The following is a 21,076-nucleotide window of genomic DNA, read 5'->3' on the forward strand; positions in this document are numbered from 1 at the left end:
GTCAGTCTTACCTCTCGAGCATTGTTGCCAGAATCAACATCTTCAGCTGATAAGTACGTCGCTGCGGAGATTGAGGGCTGTGGAGATTTAGAAGGGGAGGTTGGCCGCTCAGCCTTACGAAAGAACATGATGATGGACGATGGCTTTTTTCTTTTCATCATAGATTTATTTGTAGCAAGTTATCATTCACCTCTCTCTTAACTTTTAAGAGTCGTTTGCTGTCAGAATCCATCTTCTCAACCTCACCATTGCCGATGAAATTTCAAAAAATACCATTGCCATCTCTTTGGTGATGAAGCGTTTTGGCTCCTCGTATGTTTCATCTTGAGCTTCATCAGCATTTTCTTCTTTCACTATCACTGCCTGCAAGTCAGTAAGTTCTTTGTTAGATAATTCCTTCTCTTCTTCCTCTTTTAACTCCATGTCTTTGGCATCAACCTCCAAATGAAATAGGTCTGCAACCTTTACAATCTTATCTTTAATCTCTTCATATGATTTGTCTTTTTCAAATTCTTTGAAGCCTTTTACGTGCCACGGGCATATTTTCTTCGATGTTCCATTTAAACAACTTTTAGTAATTTCCACCAAGGCCTTATCAATGTTTAAGATGGCGTGGTAAATATTGTAAGATTTCCAAAAGTCTTTTAACGTAAATTTTTCTCATCGTCTGCTGCAGACAATGCCTGAGCAAATGTTGTGTGTAAATAGTATGCTTTTAAATTCGAAATAACACCCTGATCCATAGGTGGATGAATGAAGTCGTGTTTGGCGGTAGAAATATGACTCTCATGTTCAAATTGATCATCGAGATGCGTAGGATGTCCAGCAGCATTATCTAATAGAAGCAAAATCTTGAAAGGAACATTGTTGTCTTTACAATATTTTTCAACTTCGGGAATGAAGCAAAATTTAAACCAATCCTCAAAGAGAGATATTGTTATCCATGCTCTCTGGTTCGATCGGAAATGGGTAAGGTGGCTTTATTGATGCCCTTAAATGTACAAAGGGTACTAGGAAAGTTTTGCAATATGATGCAACAATGAATCACAGGAAGCTGCTTGTTGCTGCATGTTGAGACATGTTCATACGTGCATAGTAGCCGCCGCGCCAAGTCGATGGGCTCAGTTATTCATTAGTAGTGAGAGTGTAAAGTGCTTGCGATGGCATCGTGGTCACGAAATGAGATAAGGACAGTTTTGCGGTATAATTTCGTGCGTGGTTTAACCATAGACCAGTGCTTAGAAGAAATGACTCTTGCACTAGATGATGATTGTCCACATCGTACAACGATATTCAGGTGATATAGAGAATTCCAAAGGGGAAATTTCACTCTGGAGGATTCTGAGAGGCCGGGAAGGCCACGAACGTCAGTTACGGAGGAAAACGTTACTGCTGTGAGGAAAATGCTTGACGAAAACAGGCGAGTGACCTACCAACAGATAGAGGATACTTTGAGCCTAAATTCATTCGATTCTGCAAGATCATTTGCACGTGAAGAAACTTTGTTCTCTCTGGGTGCCACATCAACTGACTGAAGAGCAGATGACACGACGTGTGACTTGGTGCCGGAAGATGTTAAAAAAGTTTGATAAGGGACAATCTCGGTATGTGAACAACATCGTGACAGGTGACGAGACTTGGCTGTACTATTACGATCTGCCGACCAAGGCTCAAAACAAAGTTTGGGTCTTTGATGATGACGACACACCCGTAATTGTCAGAAAATCCCGATCTGTAAAGAAGAAAATGATAGCTGTAATTTTTTAAATCGAGTGGAATTGTGGAACGTGTCGTTTTGGACACGCAGAAGACAGTCACAGCTAAGTGGTATACTGAACAATGCCTGCCTAAAGTCATTGGATCTATGAAGAACCTGCGGCCAAAGTCAAGAATGGACACCTGGTACCTCCATCACGATAATGCTGCAGCTCACCGCGCCAAAGCCTGCACCGAATATTTGACCACGACAGGACTGAATCTTCTCGAGCACCCTCCCTACAGTCCAGAGCTTGCTCCCTGCGACTTTGCACTGTTCCCGCATGTGAAAATGAAGCTAAAAGGGAGGCGGTTTTCCAGTGATGAGGACCTTCTACAGGCTTGGGACAACGAGTGTGCTTTACTCCCTAGTGAAACTTGGCAGAACTGGTTTAAAGATTGGTTTCGGAGGATGGAGAGGTGTATTGAATGTAGAGGAAATTACTTTGAAAAAATTAAATAAACAAAGCTGTATTGCAAAACTTTCCTAGTACCCTTTGTATAAGAATTTCCAGAATGGTACACATGCAGTAGTTTTAATCTGTAATCTCCCACTGCATTAGCCCCAAGCAAGAGCGTGTCCCTATCTTTTAGCACCATGAAATCTGGAATTTTATTTTCCTCTTTGGCATTAGCATTACCATTAGCATTAGTAGAGGCATATGATGCAAAAAAGCAAGCTTATTCAGCATCAGCCAAAAAAAAAAAAAAAAAAAAAAAACCAACCACTACTCCCATTTCACCCCTCCGTTCGTTCGAAATACCTGTCCAGCTGAGCCTTAAATTTGTTTAGGCTATCAACTTCAACAACAAGTGATGGGAGTCTATTCCACAAACCAACTGCCCGCTGGCTAAAGGCAAATTTCCGCACATCTATCCGACATCCGTCCTTCCTCAATTTGAATTTATGCCCTCTCAGGTGATTATTCTGAGCAAGAGGAAGAATCCCATCGGCATTGAGCATGCTCAAGCCATTCAAAGCCTTATACACCTCTATCAGATCACCTCGCCGATGCCTAGTCTCCAGGCTCTGTAATTTGCAAAACTTAAGCCTTCCTTCGTAAGAGCAACCCTTTGTTCCATTCACTAATCTTGTTGCCCTTCTCTGTACTCGTTCCAGCAGTTCTACATCCTTCTTGAAATGAGGCCTCCAGACCTGTATACAGTACTCAAGGTGTGGCCTGACCAATGCCTTATACAAGGGAATAATCACATCCCTGTCCCTGCTAGAAAAATTCCTGTATATCATTGACAAGACACCATGAGCTACTCTTGCAGCTCGTCTGCACTGCTCAGAGAACTTCATATCTGCCTGCACAATTACCCCCAGGTCCTTTTCATTCTCTACCACTGTCAGCGTAGTACCACAGAGTTGATACGTTGATCTGGGGTTACTGTTTCCCATATGTAGTACTTTACATTTGTCAATGTTAAACTTCATTTGCCACCTCTCAGCCCATCTGCTCAACCTTTCCAGATCCTGTTGCAGCAGCATAGTATCAGTAGTGTCCTTAACAACCCTGCCAACCTTGGTATCGTCTGCAAACTTGGACATTAAGCCTGATACACCATCATCAATATCATTTATAAATACAGAAAACAACAATGGACCCAACACTGAACCCTGAGGAACTCCACTAATAACATTAGTCCACGTTGAGCAGTGTCCATTGATTACCACTCTCTGTCTTCTGCCACTCAACCATCCCTTTATCCATAGCAGCAATTTGCCTCGAATGCCACACTTCTCCAATTTGTGCAGCAGTCTTCCATGCGCAACAGTATCAAAAGCCTTTCTAAGATCCAAATATATAATATCAAAGTTATTCCCTGCATCCAGTTCTTTTGTGACTACATCATAGTATCCAATCAAATTGGTCAGACAAGACCTGCCCTTAACAAAACCATGCTGTGTCTGAGCTATAACTGAATTCTTGTCCAGATGATCCTGCAATGCTTCTTTAACCAGTGTCTCCATTAATTTTCCTGGAACCGAAGTTAAACTAAAGGTCTATAATTACTTGTGTCAGCCTTTGATCCTCCTTTGTGAATTGGGGTTACATTTGCACATCTCCAGTCCATGGGTACCTCCCCTGAGTCCAAAGAAGCTCTCATAATTATGGCTAGGGGTTTGCTTACTTCTTTTGCTGCCTCCTTTAATATAACTGGATAGATCCCATCCACCCCGGGTGCCTTTTTTATGTTTATCCTCAACAATTTCTCCTCCACTTTCCTCTCAGTTATTACAAAATCATCTGGCTCACAATCTGCCAGAGTTTAATTCACTTCTGGCATTCCCCTCCCTGAATAACTCCTCGTGTGAATGTAGATGCAAAATTCTCATTTAGTTTGGTAGCCACCTGAGCAGGATCATCAACAGTTGAACCATCATTATCCAGTGGACCAATCTGATTCATCCCTTTCCTTGTAGAGTTTACTTAGGTAAAGAACTCTTTGCTCTTTTTCTTTACATCCTTTGCCAAAGATTTCTTATAATCTGCCTTTGCCTGCCTAATCTCCTTTGTAACTTGGTTACAGACCAACTTATATCTATCATAGCCTTTGATGTTACCCATTAATTTATATGTATCTCATGAATTTTTCTTCTGTGCTATATGTCTCATTAGTTTATCTGACATCCATTTAGGCCTAAACATTGAACAATATTTCTTAGTTGGTATGTAAAGCCTAGTAGCTTCCAAGATAAATTCTTTGAATGCCTCCCATTTTGAATTTGCTGTTGGTAACATCATCAGTTGGTCCCACCGTATAGAATTTAAATACTGTCTCAGACCATCGTAGTGGCCTTTACGAAAGCAAAAACCCTTCCCTTTACCTCTGATGGTAGTTACCTCCTTGAGTAAATCCCACTTCAGCACACTGTGATCACTGCCACCCAGTGGTTCCTTTATCTGCAGATTCCCAATGCATGAAGAATCTCTACTGATAATCAGATCAAGAGTATTACTCCCTCTAGTTGCCTCCCGAACATGCTGGTGTAGAAAACAATCATCCAATAAATCCACAAAAGCCTTGCTAGTGTGTGAGTAACCAACCCACAAATTCCAGTCAATATCTGGGAAATTAAAATCCCCCATTATAAGACTCTCTGATTTACTGGCCCATTCTATTTCCCTGTACAGTATCTTATTATACTCATCAGAGTCATTAGGCCTATAGCACACTCCTACTCTCAATTTTGATTTACCTATGCTTATGTCACACCAAACTGACTCGACACTGCCCTGTCCATCAATGTCGACTGGCTTCACTTCCTTGGATTTTATGTGTTTTTTAACTAATAGCATAACCCCTCCTCCCCTCCTGTCCTGTCTATCCTTTCTATACACATTGTACTCCCCAAATTCCAGTTCTGCATTCCTTATATCTGTGTGACACCACGTCTCTGATATCCCAACAATATCTGCCTTTGATGTTTTGAGCAGTATGTTCGATCCGGCATTTTTTTCCAATACAGAGCAGTCTCATCAACATTAAAAATTTGTTGCGTTGAATAGCTGCCTTCATCAGTAATTTTTTCCAAAACATCACAAAATTTCTCTGCAGCTGCAGAATTGGCATTGGCGACTTCACTGCATACTTTAACATTGTGGAAACCAGTGCGATGCTTGAACCTATTAAACCACCTGTCGTTTGCCACGAATATCCTTAATACCTTTATAAATACTTGTTGCTTTTGCTTGAATAGTCATTAGACTCAGGGGCACTCGCTTCTGAATCTGATTTGCCATCCATATTATTAACAGCTGTTCCATCTTCGATATAGCACCTGAACGCTGTTTTGTGTTCACTGTTGATCTTAAGTGCATTGATCCTTTGACATGTTCTTTTATACATGCACTGTCCTTTAAAATAGTATTCACTGTTGAAGCAGCGAGACCTAATTCCCTTGCAATAGATGACAAATTTTGTCCTGCTTTGTACAGTCAGTCCTCGTATAGCACGATAGTTGTGTTCCTAGAAACCCTCGTGCAATGCAAAATCGTGCAATATAAACAATAAGACCTATGGGAAAAATAGGGTTAGGCGCTGACCACCCAAGATTGAACACACATTTGTAAATGAAACATTACCAAACAATAAATTATCGCAATAAAATACTTACATATTTTATTACGACTATTACGTAATAAAATATTGCTAATGCTTTTGCTTCTATCGTAAGCAGACTTGTTTTTTGTTTGATTTTCTATCCAAACAGATGACAGCCGTTCCATCTCTTCCAATTCTTTGTCTCTTAATCTAATTGATTTTAATTACACTTTGAGTTGTTCCTGCTATGAAAGTTGTTTTTATTTTCTCTGCATTCTTTATAATTATTGGCGTTGCCTCATTTAGGCCTGTAGCACGTGCAATATGAAATGATCTTTCATTTCGCTCAAAGGGTTTCACAATTTCATATTTTTTCTTTATCGACAGAGGCGGACTGACCATAAGCCTTATCGGAGACACTGCGGTAGGCCAGAGGTCGGTGTGATTTTGGCCCTAAACTCTAGTATGAGGCCACTACAAATTTTCCCGGGTAAGAATTTTTGATCCAGTCCGCCTCTGTTTATTGATATTGCTTCTCTTTTTCTCTCTCTGAATCTGTAGTGTCTTCACCAGGATGCTTCCTTTTCACACCTTTTAAGTATTTTACTCATTTTTAGGGAATAAAGCACAATTACAAAATGAGGAGGCACGCTTGATACACATAAGCAAAGCTGCCCACGTGTAGCAACTGAATAAACAACACCATAAAGGCAGAGACACACTATGAACACCTCACTAGCTCACATTTTACTAAAGCACATTTCTGGGAGTTACTACCATAAAACAATAAAAACAATTTGCAGTCACGTTCCTGCTAGTGGAATCTGTTATAAACTAGTAGTAAACTCAATCTAATTGCATTTGCGATATTACCAATAGCTGAAATTGTGTGGGTTTTTACATTATTAGGGTGTAATGTGTTTCCCCTTCACTGATATAGAAAACAAAAATACATTTTCAGAATCTTAACTTCATTCCTATCGTGTTGCATTCAGTTGGGGTGATTCCGCGTTTGACTGCCATTTCTTGTAAACACAAAGGCAAATTGTGCATAAGCAAATTCGGTTTGTATTATATACGACATCGTTCCCCTATTTATAAATCATGTATGATCGAATTCGTGTACTGTAAACGCGTGTTATACAAGGACTGACTGTACTTCTTAATCATTTTCATCTTCATTTCTAAATCAATTTTGTTTCATTTCCTGGCACTACCATCACTTGCACTTTCCATTAGTCGTTTTCCCTTTACCATTGTAATACATAAATAGGAATGAATCGAAGTTTTTTAAAATTTCTTTTTTATATATTGAAGATTTCAGTGAAGGTGAACACATTTCACCATAACAGCTAAAAACCCACAGAATTGTGGTTATCGGTATTATCGCTCGCAAATGCAATAAGATTGAGTTTACTATTCGGTTCATCATGACAAGTGTTTCTTGACTAATTATTTCTTCTTTGGATTTCTTTTTACCTATCTGGGGTTTCTTGGGCTTTATCACTTTCAGAAAGTTGTAATAGTCCTCGTCGATATCTTTGTCCTGAGCATTCTGCAGAAACTCAAACTTGTTCTTATGTTCAGTATATACTGCTTTTTTCTCCTGTTCTGTTATATCAAAGATCTTTGTATTATTTACTCAATTCATTTTTCCCCCCTTCTTTTCTTACATCTATATCAAGTGTGCATCTTACCATTCTGTAATCACTTCCAACATTTACCTTAGGACAGTAACATTATTCCCGATATATCTTCTGTTAATGAGGTTGAAGTCGATTTTATTAATTGCTAATCCATTTGGGCTCTTCCATGTCCACTTTCTCTTTACCATTTTCTTGAAAAAAGTGTTCATTACTGACAATCCTCGAGATTCTGCAAATTCCACAAATCTTTCACCTCCTTCATTTCTTTCACCAATTCCAAAATTTCCTATAGTTCCCCTTCTGTGCTGTTTTGTCTTTTTCCAACCTTAGCATTGAAGTCCCCCATAATGATAGTGTAGTGGGTTTTCTACTCATCTAGAAGACTCAATTTTGCTGTACATTTCTTCACCCTCTTGGTCATCATGGCTCGATGTTGGTGCATAAATCATTATAACATTTAGCTTGTACCTCTTAGAAATCCTGAGTATTAGTCTTGACACCCTTGGTGGTATACTTTTGAATTCCAAAATGTTGTTTTTTATATCTTTATGGTCCAGAAAGCCAACTCCACCTTCGCTCCTTTCAGTGTTGCCATTGGAGTACAGCAGATTTCCACTTGATAAACTTATAAGTGATTCATTTCTTCTTCTTGTTTCAGCCAAACCTATGATATATACTGCTTCTTTCACTGAATGTCTTGGTTAAATTTTTTTCATATTTTAAATTAAGTTCTAGATCTCCCCCCCCCCCCACACACACACATCTGATTTCTGGGTACATGTCTGAGTATATCCCTTTTCATCAAGGGTGGTCTCACGATGTGCAGTTACTTTTCACCATAAAATTTGTTTTGGAAACCAGGTTTGTTCTATAGGCTGCATGAGGACCACTGGTTCCTCTGGAACTGATATACATATACTGTAACAAAATTTTAATAGTAGAGATTTTAATTTCAAATAAAGTTGTTGCCAAAAATGTGTATACTCAGAAGTTTAAAAAAATTTTTTGATAAAGTTTTGCTAATATATTAATAAAATTTTAGGCTGTAGTGCACATTTAAAAAAAGAAATCTTATCCTTCTGTGTGGTTAATGTCAGTTTTTAAATGTTGTTTTGAGAATTTTTTCCTACCTTTTCAGAACTCTTTCTAACTGGATGCTCGAATTTGATCGTTGGGCCCCAACAGTGATTAAAGTTGCCTACAAAGGATCACCCAATGTCCGCAGACAAATTTCGCAGCAGTTAAAAAGTAGTAAATTTAATGTCTTGCTTACGACATATGAATATGTGATAAAAGATAAAGCAATTTTGGCAAAGGTGTGTTGAATTAATTGTACAGATTCTAGGTATTTTCTTCTGCTTAAGCTACAGTTAATGCTTATCAAATATTTATTTTGCTTTGATTTATTTTACTGAAACTGTAGTAATTAACACTTGCTAGTATCTCCATTCTGCAGGTTGTACAGTCTGTAGTTATTCCTCCTAATTATTGCATTATGATATTATAGGTGCTTATTCTGTTAATGTTCTAGGAAATATAGACAGTGCCACACATGTACAGGAACAAATAGGAAAGCAAGTTCTCCATTGTTTTAAAATTAATGATACAGAAAATAAATTGAGAATTATAGACCCTCAATGTGTGTCTCAACTTAATCACCATGAATATTCAAACAGTTATCCCAATGTTTGATGAAATTTTTGAAACTGTTGCAGGCATGTATCATGACACTTGCCTAAAACAGTTTCATTGTTACTGTTTTAGGCAAGAACCATTTCCAAATTGATGTAACTGTGTCTCATCTTCTGTAACATTTCATCCAGAAAGCTCTCTGAGGCATAACACTGAAAGTTTTCCAAATAACACCTCATTGAAAAATGAGTAAAAAAAAAAGGATGCATTAACACATTTGTTATCTTATTATCAACATTTTGGGAACCCACTTACTTTGAAATTTCATGGACATTCAATTTCTGGTAGATGATATCCTGAGCTGTACTGTAAAACATATCAAACATTTAGTATTTTTGCAGTTATATATGATAATTTCTTTAACAAAGTGTTCAGCTTCATGAAAATGAGTTAAATCCAAATATTAAACAAAAAAAATTACATATTAATCAGGAAACAATGAAAATATACACATGTATTTTTATACAGATACATAAATATATTTTATACATAAATAGTTTGTGGGTGACCAGTCTGTTCTTCGTCCTGTAAATTACTTCTCCCTTCTTTAAAATTGACACCACTTATGAATGTATTTTGCAGACATTGCTATTATGGCATATGTAGCCATAATTTATTTAGGGATTTCTGTTAGTTTCTTCATTTAACCCATAAAAAGCAGATCACACATTGTACTTCTTCTTCTTTTGTGTATGTGTCTACGCAATTGGAATTTCTAATATATCACCACTCAGTCACATCTGATTTGTTATACTACAGTCTGTAAATGTCCGGAGTTCCATTTTTATAACACATCTAGTTTTTAAATTACAACGTAGGAGGATTTACTTTCTGTATTTGTCCTCATATTTTAATAGCTTATACAGTAGATGCCACTTATTGTAATCACTTCAGGATACAGCTAAACTGATAATAATAACTAACAGAACAAGAATACAGCTGTTCAGCATTATTTATTGATGCAGAGCAGAAATTTATACATAAAAAGGTGGAAGTGGACAGAAAGAAAACATTAAAATCAAACAGTATAAAATATTTTATCTTACCTGTCCACTATTTCTTTGAGGAAGTCATCAGTAAAAGTGAAACTCATAATGTTTCTCGAAATCCATAGCACTATTAAAAACAAATAAAGCATATATTAAAATCAAAAATTACAAAAGGATTAATGCTCAACTATAAAACAATCTGTTAGGTAGGAGTATAGATACAGTACTTTCTTTCATGGAGTAATCACACTGGCAAACATTCAAACTGTATGAAGCAAAATCAGTAACTAGCTACACAATTTGTCCGAGTTCAAGAACAAATCAGGATGTTATATGATTCTCTTCCACTGAACATGTGTAAACTGTAATAAGGCAAAAAAAAAAAAAAAAAAAAAAAAAAACAATAACTGAAGTGCTGATTACAATAAACAATGTTTTTTCTATGTATTAAATATGTCTGATTGGGATTTCATAAAAGTGATAATATTATCTATGATCACAGTAAGCAGTGTGCACTGTATAAGTTTGTGTAGTATGTTGCAGATGTTAGTATTTTGATTGGCAAAATTATGCATGAAAATAAATGAGCATCAGCCAAAAAATAAATGGAATTCACATTACTTTACATTATTATTATTTTTTTTTCCTAAGCATTTGTCTAGTTTCTCTTTAAATTTAGATAAACTTTATTTCTCCACAAGACTTGGTGAAATAGTACATGGGGTGGGTCAATAAGTAATGCACTATAAGCTGTGACATCTTTATTATCTGAGATATTAAAACCATGCTTCACATACATAAAATACAGTCTTTAAACTTTGTGAAAATATCACTCAGTGTAAGAACCACCATACTTGCTGCATTTTCTCCAGTGTTCTTTTGTGGTAGTGAGTGCCCTTTGGTAAAAATCAGGAGGCTGATGTTTGGTAAAAATCAGGAGGCAATATTTACTGTCAGAAATGAGTTCCATATCACTCTCAAATGCTCTACATGCCTTTAGTCTACCACAAAAAAAACCTGATGGGGTGAGGAGGCATTATGCTCCACCCCAGATGGGCAATCTTTGACAGTGTCATTAAGCTTTTCCGAGGACAAACAGTATCTTTCTTTGATGATTTCCATTTTCCAATTGAATCCCAGAAGAAGATGGCCATAAGTTTTGTCGATGATTTGGAAAGTTTTGGCTTTTGTTTATTGTTTGGGTGTGCCCATTCATGGGTTGTCGTTTGGTTTGTGGGTAATAATGGAATAGCCATGTTTTATCATGTGATGGCCCCTTTAAAATACTAAGGACCACCAGCACCAAATCCCCCTCCAGAAGATCTTCACAGATTTCTTTCCATGCGTCCATCATATCTCGCGTGAGCAGCTTAGGCACCCACCGTGAACAGATTTTTCTGTATCCCAGTGTGTTGATGATGGTCAGAACACTTCCCTTTGACATTTTGCAATGTCCATCACTTGTCTGGTGGTCATGCACCTGTCATTTTGAATGAACTGGTCAATGAGATCTTTGTTTTCACTGTTTGCGACGGACTTTGGTGTTCTGCTCTTGGTTTTTGTTTGATGTGAAAAGTTCCTTCCCAAAACCATTGAAGCCACCACCTCTAGACATTACTTTGATCAATTGTCTGGTCCACATAGACTGCCAGGAGTTTTCGATAGATAGATGAGGCCGATTGATCACCCAATTTGAACAGGAACTCCATCAAACACTATTGCCAGAAATGGCTCACTTTTCCCATCCATATCTTCAGATCTAAAAACAGAAAAATTATTAATGGGTAATTGGTAGTACAACAAGTGTACATCATAAATTTCATAAATATGAAATATTAGGTCACCATGCGGTTGGCTGGTTTTCTGTAAAATTGACTTACTGACTGTCTCACTGAGAATACTGTGCTGTGTTTTTAACTAATCTTGTTGTTCGATTCTGTGATAGTGTAGTGAGTTCATTATTCTACTTGTTACTTTTTTTGGAGAGATCACAGTTCAAGAATCCTTTCAGAGACTAGTGCAGTTGTTTACAGTGTCTTCAGTTAATACTTATTACCCTATTTCAAGCAGAAGGAGTAGAGTTCTCTCTTCACAGAACATACAGATCAACCTGCAAACCTATTTGTATAGATTGTGTTACATTTAAACAGATGTGTAATTCTGGATTATTCAGCCCAGTAACCCTGAATATATGGTCATGATACTTATGAACAAAAATAAAAAATCCTCTTCTCTGTACCCTTTCCAATGCATCTGTATGTAGTATTGAAGATTTGGCTTAACTATTACTTTATACACTGGAATAATGAAATGAAATAATCCACATACAGTAGAACCTGGATAAGAAGTTTTTCAAGAGACTGGAGGTTTAGAACTTCTTATGCGGGAAAAAGTATTAGAAGGGAAAGTGATCTAAGGGTATGAAATATTAACTACACAAATAAAAATGAAAAGATACACATACATAAGTTTAAGATGATTTTTAAGTACCATTTTAAAATTTATAAATATTTTACTCTGCCTATAGGAAACATTTTTAAACTGAAGGTTTCTAACTGCTTAACATTCTGCTATTGGTAAACTCATTACCAAGTTGGAAGAATGAGCTCCTTTCGAGTTTCAGTATACCTTATAAGGTCACAATTACAGTAAGACAGAGCAACAATCCACTAAGTAATTCAGAACTCTTCACAACCATCAGAATGTAATGCTTAACGTGTTCTACTCTCCAATTATGGATATTGATAAAAACAATTGCAATATGTCACTTCCATTATATCAAAACGTTTATACTAAAAAGATTTTAGCACTGAACGCCTCAGACTATGGAAAATTCACCAAACGAACAAGTTAGTGCTTATCATCATTTTAGTTCATAGTAAACCAACGAAGTAGATGAAATTGTATCATTTCTGTTAGTATAACAAGTGGAATCACAATAGCAAGTGTACATCATGCTATTGTGAATGCCTTCACAACGAGTTGCTCTGATATTGAACTACCTCAAATAAGCAACGCTTCAACAATGGATTCTCGGCAAATACTACCACCCCTGGATGGATGGTGGTATCTGCTGAGAATAGTAGTAGTAGTAGTAGTGGCATGTGATGCAAGAAAGCATGTGTATGAGCTTATGCAGCATCAGCCAAAAAAAAAAAAAAAAAAAAAAAATCACACCAGTCCCTCCAAATGCCTGTCCAGTTCCTCCTCAAATTTATTCAACCTATCAACTTCCACAACGACAGATGGAAGTTTGTTCCAGCAATTAACGACCCGCTGGCTAAAGGCAAATTTCCGCACAACTATTCTACATCTGTCTTTTCTTCTTAATTTGAATTTATGCCAACTTAGGTTTGTAATCTGAACAAATGGAAGGATCCCATCAGAATTCAACGTGCTCAACCCATTCAAGTCCTTATACACCTCAATCAGATCACTGCGCAGGTGCCTAGTCTCCAGCCACTGCAATTTGCAGAACTTAAGCCTCTCTTGGTAAGAGGATCCCTTCATTCCCCTCACCAATCTTGTTGCCCTTCTCTGTACACGCTCAAGTAAATCTACATCCTTCCTAAAATGAGGCCTCCAGACCTGTACGCAGTACTCAAGGCGTAGCCTGACCATTGCCTTATACAGAGGGATAATCACCTCCTTTTCCCTGCTAGCAAAATTCCTATATATCATTGACAAAACCCCATGACCTGCCCTGGCAGCCTGTCTGCATTGCTCAGAAAACTTCATATCTGCCTGCACAATTACTTCCAGGTCTTTTTCGTTTTCTACCACCTTAAGTGTAGTACCACACAGTTGGTACGTTTCTCTGGGGTTACTTCTACCCATATGCAGTACTTTGCATTTGTCAAGGTTAAACTTCAGTTGCCACTTCTTAGCCCATCTGCCCAAATTATCTAGATCCTGTTGCAGTAGCACACTGCCTTTACTGTCATTAACAACCCTGCCAACCTTTGTATCATCTGCAAACTTCGACATTAAGCCTGATATACCTTCATCAATATCATTGATAAATATACAAAACAACAGTGGACCCAACACCGAACCCTGTGGGACTCCACTAATAACATTAGTCCACGAAGAGCAGCACCCATTGATTACCACCCTCTGTCTTCTCCCACTTAACCATCCTTTTATCCATTGTAGCAATTTACCCTTAATACCATGTTGCTCCAATTTGTACAATAGTCTTTCATGCGCAACAGTGTCAAAAGCTTTCCTGAAATCCAAATATATGATATCAAAATTATTTTTTGCATCCAGTTCCTTTGTAACCACATCATAATATCCTATCAAATTTGTCAGACAAGACTTTCCCCTTAACAAACCCATGCTGTGTCTGAATTATTGCTGCAGTCTTGCCTAGATGATCCTGCAATGCATCTTTAACCAGTAACTCCATTATTTTACCTGGAACAGATAAAGTAACTAGTCTGTAATTACTCGTGTCACCCTTCGATCCCCCTTTGTGAATTGGGGATACATTTGCACATCTCCAGTCTCATAATTATGGCTAAGGGTTTGCTTAGTTGCTTTGCCACCTCCTTTAATATAACTTTAATAATATAATAAGTAACATTAGTCTTCTCCGTTGGCGAAGATTGCTTATTGGAGGTAGTACAATACCGGGGCAGCTTGTTGTGAAGGCATTCACAATATGAGATATAAAAAAATGATGCCATTTCATCTACTTCAGTGGTTTACTATGAACCAAAATGATGCTTGGCACTAACTTGTTCAATTAGGAAATGTTTATATCGTTTAATAGTTTTTAATATTAAAAATAAATAATTTCTTTATTTAAAAAACATTAAGTGGAAAATGTTGTTATAATAATACACTGTGTATTCTTTATCAAGATCTTTTTTTGCGGGAAAATGTTTTACCCGGGAAACTTCTTATGCAGGAAAATAACACATTACAACATATAGAGATGAAATTGGGACTCAAGAAACCAAACCTAGCACAGGGGAAAACTTAAGCAGGAATTTCTTTTCCGGGTTCTACTGTATATTAGAATTTGTATATAGAAATATACAGATTCTAATATATAGTAGAAATAAAATTATTATAAATAGTATTGTAGTTTATTTTATAGATTGTTTTGAACAATAGTTTGAAATTAGGACACTACCAGGAAATAGAGCCCTCTAAACAAAAGTTTAATAATTTATAGTTTACAATAATATATAATTAATGTGCCCGTTGAACCAGGCTTTTCATTCCATAAGGGACCTAGTGTTGTGACTGTCTCATTTTGATAGTCTCCTGCTGTTATGAAGAAAGTGTAAGCAAATCAAATTTGTGTGCCCTGCACTCTTCACAGATTCACACCATATAGAATGCAAGCATTTACCTATTTGTCACTTTTCATCAACTTTCTGAGTATATCAGACATTGGTAGGGAATCCAATCTTTATTTAAAAAACATTAAGTGGAAAATGTTGTTATAATAATACACTGTGTATTCTTTATCAAGATCTTTTTTTGCGGGAAAATGTTTTACCCGGGAAACTTCTTATGCAGGAAAATAATACATTACAACATATAGAGATGAAATTGGGACTTAAGAAACCAAACCTAGCACAGGGGAAAACTTAAGCAGGAATTTCTTATCTGAACCTCCAGTGAGGTAACGCAGGAAATCTTCAGATTCAAGATAAGCTCCAATCAGAGTTTCCACTGGTACTATGCAACATGGCAACATTTCATGCTTCTCTACTCCATACAGCTTGTAAGTTGAGTAAAATGCAGTATTACAACATTTCAAGTTTTTTATTTCATAGTATGACACTTTTTCAAACATTCAACAAATGTGTATTTCTTTCAGGTTTAAATAGGCAATTGGACTTAGCTGCAAGCCTTACCAGTCTATTGTGTCGAGGCTTTATTGTACAGCAGGCCCTCACTATAACGCAGTTCGCTCTACGCTGATTTGCTATAATGCTGTTCTTATATTATAACCCATATCTCACTCTAACGCTGTTTTACCAACATACAAATTAAATTTTTGGCACGTTTAATGAAAACTTTTCATTTGATGTAATCAATAGCTTGAAAATGAATAGCAAAACAGCATTAAAAAGTTTCCCCCGCTGACTTGCGAAATTTTCCCATGCTCTGAAATTTTCTTCCATGCCAATTTAATTGCAGTATGGTGGCTTGTTACATAGTTCCGAGATCAACATTTTAAAAAATTATCAAGTATATTGCTTGTGATATTTGCGTTATTATTATTATTATTATTATTATTATTATTAGCTATATGGTGCAAGGAAGCCTGAGGCTTGTGCTGCACCAGCCAAAAAAAAAAATTTCTGAATTACCCTGAGAGAAAGAAGTAGAAGGGAATCACCAAGAAAGAGAAGAATGATGATATCCAGCTCAGGACCCTGGGGTATTTATCCGAAGTCTAGTCATCATTCAGTATAGTGTTAGGTAACGGACAATTTACTCGGATATTGTATAATAATTAATGCAATGCAGTTACATTATCGAAGATGAATAATGACGGAGAAGAATTAAAAAGTAACAACGTCTGGATGCGGTACGAAGCCTACTAAGATAAGAAAAAGACTGAATTTGAAAATTAAATTATACGTAATGAAACGCATTGATTCCGTTCAACGACAAGTAGATGTGTGCAATCATTTCGGACTGGCAGATTCAACTGTAAGAACAATTATAAAAAATAAAGAATTAATTTTAACATCAGGAAAGACAGACAGCTGTTCCACTGCAAACTAAATTGGTTAGGGCTAGGCCAGCTATTATGATTGAAATGGAGAGACTTCTAAATAATTTTATTGAAGATAATATCCAACACAATTCTGTTAAGTTAAATATTATTAAATAAAAAGCAATTAGCCTATACGATGATCTGAAGAAAGCTCACCTTAGGGGGGGGAATGTGGAACCATTTAATGTTAGTAAGGGCTGGTTCGTTAGATTAAAATTCAGGGAGAAGCCGTAAGTGCAGATCAAGCAGGAGCCGAAACTTTCAAAAAAGAACTTCTTAAAATTATTGAAGAGTGTTATACTTCTCAACAAGTTTTTAACATAGATGAAACAGGAAGTTTTTGGTAACGAATGCTTAAAAGAAGTTTCATATTGAAAGAAGAAAAAAACATAGCAGGTTTCAAAGAGGCGAAGGATCGGTTGACTTTATTGTTGAGTGGTAACACTGCGGGGGATTTTAAAGTAAAACCCCTTTTAGTTTACTAGGAAGAGGGCCAAAGTAGAACCCAAAATCAACCAAAGATACCAAACTGGACAGTCCAGGGCCATTGGATTAATAAATTCATGATTTTAATTGGCATTTTAAGTTTAATTTTTATCCGTAATGTAGTTACTCACCACATAAAATATACGTATGTAATGGAGAATATTTTATATGTACAGATTTTTAATTAATATTAAGTATTTTGACTGACATTTGGCATCTTTTCATTACCATTTATTATTTGTGAGCCACGGTGGTATCGATCTCGACTCACAAATACATGTTATATTACGGGAATACAGAGCACGCTTAGTGCTGATTCACTTAGTGCTCTGTTTTTTTCCGGAACAAATTATCAACGTTAAGCGGGGGTCACCTGTATTTCAATTTGTAATGTAGTTTTAAAAAGTAATTCATATTATAATTTAGTATTTTACTAAAGAACAAAGCTAGAGTATGCCTGTCTGACCAGTGTTACTAACCAATTGTCAGTTCTGAAGGGAACTAAATAGCATATGAGGGCATATCTGAAAGTTTGTGAATTGAATCAATAAAAAGAAATAGGCTTGCTTTGGTTACTGATCATAGTTTTCCTCTTCAAAGTAGTCCCCTTGTGAGTTTATGCATCGGGTCCAGTGTTTCTGCCACTGCTGAGAACACCACTGGAACTGATTTTTTTGTGGATTGCATGCAGGGTTCTCTGCAATTCTTCTTCAATTTCCAGTGTGTCCTGGAAATGATGCCCTTTTAGCTGTGATTTCATTTTTGAAAACAAAGAAATCACACAGGACAAATCAGGTGAGTGGGGAGGGTGGGAGGCAACTACTATGTTTTTATCGGCCAAAAATCACTGCATAGAGGGAGCAGTATGTGCAGTAGCATTGTCATGCTGAAGTAGTCAGTCCTTGTTCTGCCATCGCTCAGGACATTTTCGGCGGATTTTTTTCCTAAGAGGCTTCAAAGCCTCCAGGTAAAAATGCTGGTTAACAGTGTGGCATTGAGGCACAAATTCATGATTAACCAAGCCCTTGCAGTCAAAAATGACCACCAACATGCTTTTGATGTTGGACCTGACTTACCTTGCTTTCTTTGGTTGTGGAGATGTTTTGGATTTCCATGAGATGGCTGCTGTTTCATTTCAGGGTCATATCAGTAAACCCATGTTTCATCTCCTGTTATAACCCTTGAGCGAAAGTTTTGATTATTTCTGACCTCATCAACAGTTCCCGACAGAAAATACCTACCTCTCCTCAATCAGCAACTAAAGCACAGACTGCAGAGATCTGCTGCATTTTCAGTTCCTCAATTAAAATGTGTTGGCATGTTTCATAAAAGAGTCCCAGCCTGTCAGTATTAGCAGAAATAGTCATTCATTGGTGATTTGGTGAACTTACTCCATGTTTTCACTTGTACAACTTGTCAATGGGTGACCTGGATGCTCACAGTCTTCAACTGATGTTTTGCCATATTTGAATCGCATGAACCACTCACACAGATGTATTGTGTTCTCCCCATGGTATTGTCACAAAGTATGAGATGTTTTGAGCATCTCATACTTTTCTGATGCTTTGTCCCCAGTTTGAAGCAAAATTTCAGGCAAATGCATTGTTCCTTCAAATTAGCCATTTCATGAATAAATGTAACTGCTGATCATACTTAACAAGCACCATAACAAACAACTGTAGCAATGCAAGACAGCTGCCTATAGCAGTAAGATTAACAAGATTGACTTGGGAGATAATAACACAGCAGCATCTAGTGGAGGAATTCTCTGGTATTTGCAGTTCACAATCAAGGCTGTCACAGATATCTCATATCTGGACATGTTAAGAATTTCCTTATGCCCCAGCTGCAGGATGACCCAGTGATGGCAATTTGATTTTCTGACAGATATATATCAAATTACCACAAACAAACAAGTGCAAACAAACAAACATACCTGAATAGAAAGTGGATTTGAACAGGAAGACTGATTTTGTGACTCCTGCATTCCCCTGATCTGACTCCTTTAGAATTTATTCTCTGGAATATGTGAAACATCAAGTGTATGTTCTGCCTATGCCAGCAAACATTATGGAACTTAAACAATGCATTTGTTAGGCAATTGGCTTTGTTGACAGATATGTGTTGTGCCAATGTGGACATCTGCAAATAACTAAAGGTTCCCACATCAAACATTATTTGCCCACTAATTAAAACTTGAAGACATCCTCTTCACCTGGACATAGTTTCAATTTTTCATCATGTACCCTGTTCATGAAATAAAATTTTTGTTTTGTAAATGAGCTTTGTGGACAGTGGCAAGCAAATAAGAATGTCTTAGTATGGGGATTTTGTGGGTAGGAGGATACTTAGTAGCAGCTATTTCTGACAGAAGAATAGTTGTAGACTGAATGTAAGAAAATTTTATTTTCAAAAATAGAAAATGAGGCTCAAAGTGGTACTGAAATGTTGACTATTGTGTGCTTTAATTTAGTTCATGAATTTGTATTGGTGTCTTTTAAATTTCATTGAACTAGTTAGTCAATCATTTCCACATTAAAAATTTAATTTGTCCTCATGTATGTCTTTCATTTATCAGGTTCATAATTTTATCCAGATTATAGTAGTATTCATTGATTTCTTCTGATTTCGGGGTTCTTAACCTTTTTGTATCATTGCCTCCCTTCAAATACTGTCCTGCAGCCTCACCACCTTTATTCAAATTTGTAAAAATTTTAAAGCCATATATTAAAGTGTGGCCTTTACAACTTGAATTACTCATTATAACTTGAAGAGAATAGATGAAGGGGAGGAATGGTGTATTTTGGGAGGCCTCCTCATTTCACATGGACTCTTGTCTCACATTCCCTAGGAAGGCAAGCCTCCTGGTTAGGAATCCCTTTGTAACTAAATACAGTCACCTCCCTCCCAACACCATGTTTTAAAATGGGAAATACTCTCTGCTATTAGGAAGAAAGCATAACTTTTAATAGTTGTAATTTTTGAATCTACATGTGAATAATGTGAATTGTGGTTAGTAAATTACCAGACATGTACAATTTGTATTATACTTAGATTATTGCCTACTTATTTGGGGAGGGGGATTTCATCCACCTCCCCAAATAAGTAGGCAATAATCTAATGTGCAGAGGAGTCGCCTCTGCATAAAAACAATTGTTTCCAAATATCAGTAATGAGTGGCTGTCATATCATGTCTCTGGAACTTGCACCTCCTCAAAGAAAAATGGGCCTCCAATTACAAAGTTTTCTGTAAATCCACAGTAAACAGTAATATATGAACAATGGAGAGTCACCACTGAAAAACCTTCAGGTGATGATCTTCACACCTGACAATTATGGTTATTCATTCACATTACCACTTAACTGGAAATAAGCCTCACTAATGATATGTGGCTCTGTTCCCTAGCCACATGTAATTGATCTCAATCCTTGCCAGAAAACTCAGAGCAAACTCATTACACTGATGTGGATCAGTTTGTTAGTTTCTGCACCACATGAATCTTGTATGAGTACCAATAAATAATGAACTGAAGAGCCTCCTTAAGGATGATTGATCATCAGGTTAAGACACCCTTCTGATACTGCCACAGCAGTAGCAGAGAAATGTTCATTTCATGCTGAACCACTGGTCACAGCAACAGTAATCTCTTCAGAAACAGCCACCACGATTGTGGGACGTCCTCTGTCATAAGCTTCAGATAAGTCAA

The 21,076-nt window shown here is 36.9% G+C and overlaps 1 protein-coding gene across 7 annotated transcripts in view; it reads left to right on the forward strand.

The window, feature by feature from the left end:
- brm (ATP-dependent helicase brm) overlaps positions 1–21,076 on the forward strand; it is a 714,323-nt gene that overhangs the window by 365,192 nt on the left and 328,055 nt on the right. For all 7 annotated transcript variants that reach the window (XM_090374387.1, XM_090374383.1, XM_090374382.1 and 4 more), the window contains one exon: positions 8,593–8,770. In XM_090374387.1, the coding sequence (XP_090230513.1) occupies positions 8,593–8,770 (178 nt within the window). The remainder of the gene's footprint in view (positions 1–8,592; positions 8,771–21,076) is intronic.

Source organism: Mastigoproctus giganteus, chromosome 5 (assembly GCF_048544385.1).
Source record: "Mastigoproctus giganteus isolate SK-2022 chromosome 5, ASM4854438v1, whole genome shotgun sequence".
NCBI classification, from domain to species: Eukaryota; Metazoa; Arthropoda; class Arachnida; order Uropygi; family Thelyphonidae; genus Mastigoproctus; species Mastigoproctus giganteus.